General features: G+C 29.8%; 1 protein-coding gene across 5 annotated transcripts in view; it reads right to left on the bottom strand.

Annotated features, from left to right (window-relative positions):
* The window catches only part of LOC102672710 (SLIT-ROBO Rho GTPase-activating protein 1-like), a 37113-nt gene that overhangs the window by 23556 nt on the left and 7122 nt on the right, over positions 1-6435 (bottom strand). Inside the window, exon 1 of one of the 5 annotated variants that reach the window (XM_006616834.2) lies at positions 3923-4527. The exons of 3 other annotated variants lie outside the window; for them this stretch is intronic. Coding sequence is in view for 1 of the 2 variants with exons in the window: in XM_006616832.2 (XP_006616895.1) it covers positions 3923-3998 (76 nt within the window). In the remaining variant the exon portion in view is untranslated. Of the gene's footprint in view, positions 1-3922; positions 4528-6435 lie in introns of those variants that run through there. One more of the 5 variants, XM_006616832.2, reaches the window with a different exon arrangement.

The raw sequence follows: 6435 nt of genomic DNA, 5'->3' as shown, positions 1-6435 counted from the left end.
CATGCATACAAACAGTTGATAGCTTTATTGAATTAATTTTTTTTTTTTTTTTGTATCCGATTACACTGTACACTGTCGACGAAACATAAAACGCAAAAAATAATAATTTAGAATCGTGGTCGTATTATTTTTTATGCTATATCCATTCATTTTTGTTAAGATTTTCTTCTTTCTTATAATGGAAAAATAATATTAATTTTTCAGGAATAAGATATAAGTATATTCAAATACAGCTTTAAAAAAGAAATAAATAGGTAAATATAAGATTAAAATATAACATTGTATAACAAAATGGAAGGAGAAAAATCTTCACGCACGAGCCGTACACATAAATTGATATGCAGTGCAATGTTTCTCTATCAACTTCCTTCCTGCAAGAATTGAAGGGAAGCGTCAAATGGCTATTGCGTCGTGGTCGGTTCAGTTCATTTTTAGTTATCTCAAATTCAATGCATACCGGTTCCTTTATGTATATAATTATATCGTAACGTGTACGTAGTGAATTGAAGACTATCACTATAACAGCAGGTGAAAAAGATAGTGAGATAAATGTCTCAGTCTTGCTACAAAAATTAATGATTAAGTTCTCTTTCGCACAAGGATTCGCCTCGTCAATTATCAAGATTTATGTTACGACCGTCACGCCCTCTTAAACGAATCGTCGCAACCATGTATTAAAACGTAGGTTAAGAATTCATATAAATCGATTTTTAACGAAATAACCGTCAATTTGACAAATCTTATGGCTAATAGTTAAATTAATAATAAATTAATAAATAATTCAAGCGCATAGATTTTATTATGTTCTAGAATTTCAAAATATACATGTAAATCAAAATTTTTATTATTTTCTTTTTAATTTCCTTCTTATGAAAAATAAATTTGATTCGATTCTAAATCCTTAACATATAATTATATCTAAGATAAAATCTTTTAAAATTAAAGAACATTGAAATAAATGTAAAAATTATTTTATATAATTTATATTTTTATATATATTTAATTATATTTGTATAAATAATCATATTATATAAATTTTCAATTATGATGAATTTTAATTTTCACTATGTGAAAAATAATTTTTCTTGAGATCATTTTAATTTTTCATTTAAATCTGCTTTTAATTAAAATATAAATACTCTAAATATAATATAAATACTCTACTAAAATATAATAAATACGTTTGTTGGCAATATGCTATAATCAAAAAAATTTTCAAAATTTTTATTTTTCTGTTTTTTTGAATTTTCAATATTACTAAAAATTTTTCGCGAAATGTTTAAAATGAATTTATTATGTTTTATTATTATCTTTTTTTTTACATGTGTAAAAATTGAAATTGAGAGAAGAGACAAAAGAGAAGAGAAAAAGAAATAAAAAAGCTTTAGAATATCATATAAAATGGCAAAAATTATTAAAAATATTGACATTTTAATAAAAAATGTGAAAAATAACAATGAAGAGAACCACATAATTTATTTTAAAAAAGAAACAAATTGAAATAAGATTAAAAAAATTCAAATTCAATTCTGTGTATCTATCATCTTAAAATTTGTAATCAATCGTATAATAATCGTAGTATTTTTTTAAATAATAACCTAAATATAATAATTATCATAAATAATAAAACTTAAATAATTTAATTTTTTTTCAAAACATCCAAATATACATGTATGCATATAATTCTTTAATCGTAAAAACAGATTAGAAGTTCCGACCAACAAGGAAGCCATATGGAACCCCTTGATTTTCTCTGTTGCATGGTATGGGGGACCTTTACACATCGACCGGAAGTTAACTACTAGAGTTCGTATGCCATATGGTAGGAACGAATTTATTCGAAGAACACGACGTAATTCTGTTCTGGCGCAATGCTCGCCTTTATACTCACCAATGATTTAAAAAAAAGTGCCCTTTTTCTTAAATCATTGCATTTAAGAAAAAAGCAATTTCAAATTTTCTTAGATTTATTTTTATCATTAATAATATATCATTATAAAATAATAATTCATCAAAAGTTGTTATTGGAAAGATTATTTTTCTAGTAAAAGGAAGTTTGATAACTTCCTTATACAATAAAATACAGATTATTAAATTGGAGAGTGACTCATAATACAATAATTAATTAATCCTCTGAATAATATTTTTAGATAACACAAAAAGTTAAATAAAGAATTAAAATAAACCTTTAATATAAAATAATTTTGTAAATTTATAACTCGAAAGAATGAATGCTTTAAAGAGTAAGATTTTTTAAAAATATAAATTCGAAAAAGTATTAATTTTCAATGTCAAAATGCTTATTCACTTTGTATTATGTAATAATTTGATGATGTAATAATTTTTATTACATCTGAAAGATTCAATTTTCTTTCATTGTTTTCTTCATTATTCATAATAAGATAATTATAATAAATAATTCACTTTCAATCTTAACAAATATTTAATATAATACATTGACTTGAGAAAAAATTATAAGCTTTGTTCTTTTTGTTAGATAATTAAATATAATAAATACAAATTTTTCTATTTTTTGTAAAATGTAGAAGTAATTATTATTAAATAAAGTAAAAAAGATAAAATATTTAAATAATAATTTTTAAATTTATTTGTAACAAATAAATAATGCTAATACAGTCTCATAATTTACTCTACGTGTATTTAACAATCTCTCTCTCTCTCTCTCTCTCTCTCTCTCTCTCTCTCATATTTATCTATCTATCTATTTATCTCTCTACGGCATTGGCATTTTCCAATTAACATGTAAGGGAAGAGATAAGTAGCGACGAATAGAAAACTTCGTTTAATCTAAGAATCCAATCGACGCAAAAAAAAACATACACTGGTACAAAGAATCAAGAATACCATTTGCGGTGCATTCAACTCTAAGAAGAGGCAGATACATAAGTAAAAGAAAGAAATAGCAGGAGCGCGAAACGACCATAAGAACATATCTTGATGATGTTCCTCCTAATCACTTCAAGAAGAAACGACGGAGACAAAGCTCGAAATGAAAGTCGTAATTATCCTTGCTAAATGCGATTACTTACGATCAAACTCTTTTGATTCTAAAATTTAATTATTCTCGAAGATTTCAGATAATTTTTTTATAATTTAATAATTCGACTTCCGTTATTAAGCCGTAAGATGAAAGAAGATGAATGAAATTTAAAAAATTAATTATACATATTTTCAAAAGATTAAAAAAATAATATTTGCTTCTATATTTAATATTTTATAATCAACTAATTAAAATTTTTAGTAACAAATATATATATATATTCTGAATTATATAATATCATTATAAATATAAATAAATTCTATTCATTGATATTTTATTTGATGATGCTGATCCAATAAGATTTTTTATAACTCAACATTGCATCGCTTTTCTAAGGTTCCAAGTAACTTGACGAGAAATTCTATACATTTAAACGAATGTTCGCACAACTCTACACCGGCATTAAATGTCCTTGCCTATCTAGAATTTCCAATATGTATTGTATAACGCACACATTGTGTGAATGTATCGTAGCAAAATTGTGGAATGATATAATGCACAAAAAAATCTCGTAACCAAAAATGTACAATATCTACGAAACAAAAAATCAATGGAATCAATGTACTTAAATAATATGTAGAGATTATGTGAATACAATGAAGAGGAATGATGGCATCCTACAGAATATTTGAGATAATGATTATTTGAACATAAACATAAATTTGATTAATACATAAAAGAATAATGAATAACTAGCTACATAGGTTAGATTAAACAACTATTGCTCTGTTTTACTTATCGAATTATTACCAAAGAAAAGATATAGATTATACTATTATATATTTAATATGTGATGCTTTCATCTTCTTTCTACTTCTAGAAAAAAAAAAAGCGAACGCATTTGAATCTAATGAACCATACCTGGAAGAACGTCCTTAGTGTCGGGATTATAAGGATGAATCCATCCGTTCCTCTGCTGAATAATGCACTGGAACATATTGCTGGACTATGCGTAGGTCTCGATTCGCGTTGATCGGCTGTAACGAGCAAGAGCAAGAGCGCGCGCGAGAGAGAGAGAGAGAGAGAGAAAGGAAGAAGGAGGGACAGAGTAAAAAGGATAGAGGGAGAGTAACAAGAGTGACGAAGAAAGATGGGAAACAGGATGAAAAAAGACACGAGATCCGTTATAGTTGGCAAGTTCTTTCAATGGGCCACCTTTTGCCTCTGTTCTTTTTTAAAAATATTCCTAAAATGTGTACAAATTATCGAGTAAAGTCGAGTTTTTCGTTGATTATCGATTAATATTATCGTTCAGCGGTTATCTGGAGCGAAACTTGATTCGATCAAACGCATAAAATTTCTAAGATTATTTCTATAGATAAGATCCTCGCACTTCTTCGTAGAAAGTTCCTTCGGTGATGTATCACCATTACCGGAACAGTTTAATTTTTTTTTGTCAATTGTAGAATCAACTCGATTCACGATTCGATTAATCGGCATGGATTCAAGTTATCGTAATGCCCTAACAACTTGAAAAATGTGCACATTTTTATTTCGAGCAAACATTTCTCCGCATTATTGTAACGTTCCATCGAAGAACAATATTGAAAATTTGATTGATCTCCATCTCATGATAAAAACCGTGAATCATCTTATTATCAATTTCACATCATCTCGAAATACCCTTTTATTTCTTCGAACATGTGTGTATATTCACTATATACATATGTGCACACACCGTGTTCTCTATGTGTCTTTCTCTGATTCGATCGTTTACTTTGTCTCCGATAATGGACCACTCTTTCTTCTTACGTTTCTTGATTTCTTCTTTTTACATCTGGCTCCCTCCACGATGATTCTCTATTTCAAGAACCATTCTCATCCTTTCGTGACAAAACGAAACACTATTCAAAACGATCTTTTCACCATTCAACACATCACACGCGCTTACACGCAACGCACTCGACCGATCGACCAACCGACCGCTCGTTTCGGCCTTGAAACGTGTGCACTTTTCTCTTCCCGAATTAATCGAAACCTATCACCGATACTCGTTCATACACTACGTTATTCTGTTAATACAAAAAAGAACAAGGATTGAACAAGAAAATTCTTCATTATGTACCAGGCCAGGGAAACAAAGGCGCGATTGAAGAAAGTTAAGAATGACAAGAAAAAGGAAACGAAGGCAAAGGTAGTCGCCTTTTCTCGTTGCTCCTGCGCCCAGAGGGTGGCTGGTCGGCTGGCTGGGATCGAACTAGATGGCTCGTCGCCAGGCAACCGGATTTTCTATCTCTCTCGCACGCGCACGCCGCCTCCCCTCCCTTTACACTCATTCTCTCTTTGTCCATTCCTCTTTTTCTATCTCTCTGTTCCTTTCTCTGTCACTCAGTTCCGTACCGGTGCTTCTCTCGCGTTCGCTCTGCGCGCTCACTCTTTCTTCCATCTCTTCATCGGTTATCATTGCTCTCTCTCTCTCTCTCTCGTTCTCACACTGAAGAGCCGCAGCAGCAGCAGCAGCAGCACATCACATACACACCGGTTCCTCTAGCGCTCTCTCTTTCTCTCTCGATCTGTCGACTCGCCACCCCCTGCATACTCCGGGAACGCGCAGAAGATTCTCTCATATATATACCTTGGCCGATGACTTTAGGCAGATCGCGCAACGATCTCCACCATCGTGTTTCGAAAATACGATACTCGATCAAAATTGAATTTTCTTATTTCTTTTTCTTTATGTAATATAAAATTTAAGATCATAAAGATGTTTTAAGGTTTTTAAAGATTTCTTCGATGAAATAAAAATTGCATGTTATTGCATATATTATTGTTCTTTATTTCATTGTTGATTTTTATTATGCGTAAAAAAGTTATTATTTAAATTTAAATTTATATAAGCTTAGCTTTCCGTATAATACACTATTTTGATTATTGCATGATAATATAGCTTACATGCTTCTAATTGTTGACAATGCATTATCGTATTTTCGTGTATGATCAGTTATGATAAAATGCTCATTGTGTTGGCACGGAATGTTGGCACGTTATATCTCCCGTTCGTTATCTAAATTTATCAGAGATTTAAACAAATACAAAAAAAGAAAAGTGCGAGGAAGTGTAGAAACAACTTTCGACGTTGAATTTGAGAGAATAATATCAATGTTTTACAAAATTTTGGAGAACTGAAAATTGAAAGATTAAATAGGAAAATATTATGAAGAATAATAATATATAAAACATAAGCTGCTTATAGAAAATTGGATTATTATGAAAAATCAAAATGGCGAAGAAAAGTCAAAATAGAACACTTGAGTGTGATTATTTTATTTCTTGGCGCATTTTGCTTTCCCCATTGTGAAGCACTGGCACGTCCTCAAAACGGTGATTCTCACAGTAGTAGATATGACAATTCTGCGATACGAAGAACGAATCGT

Source organism: Apis dorsata, unplaced genomic scaffold (genome assembly GCF_000469605.1).
Source record: "Apis dorsata unplaced genomic scaffold, Apis dorsata 1.3 scaffold_279, whole genome shotgun sequence".
Lineage (NCBI taxonomy): Eukaryota > Metazoa > Arthropoda > Insecta > Hymenoptera > Apidae > Apis > Apis dorsata.
The sequence above is the reverse complement of the archived record's forward strand: the minus strand, read 5'-3'. Positions and strand labels throughout refer to the sequence as shown.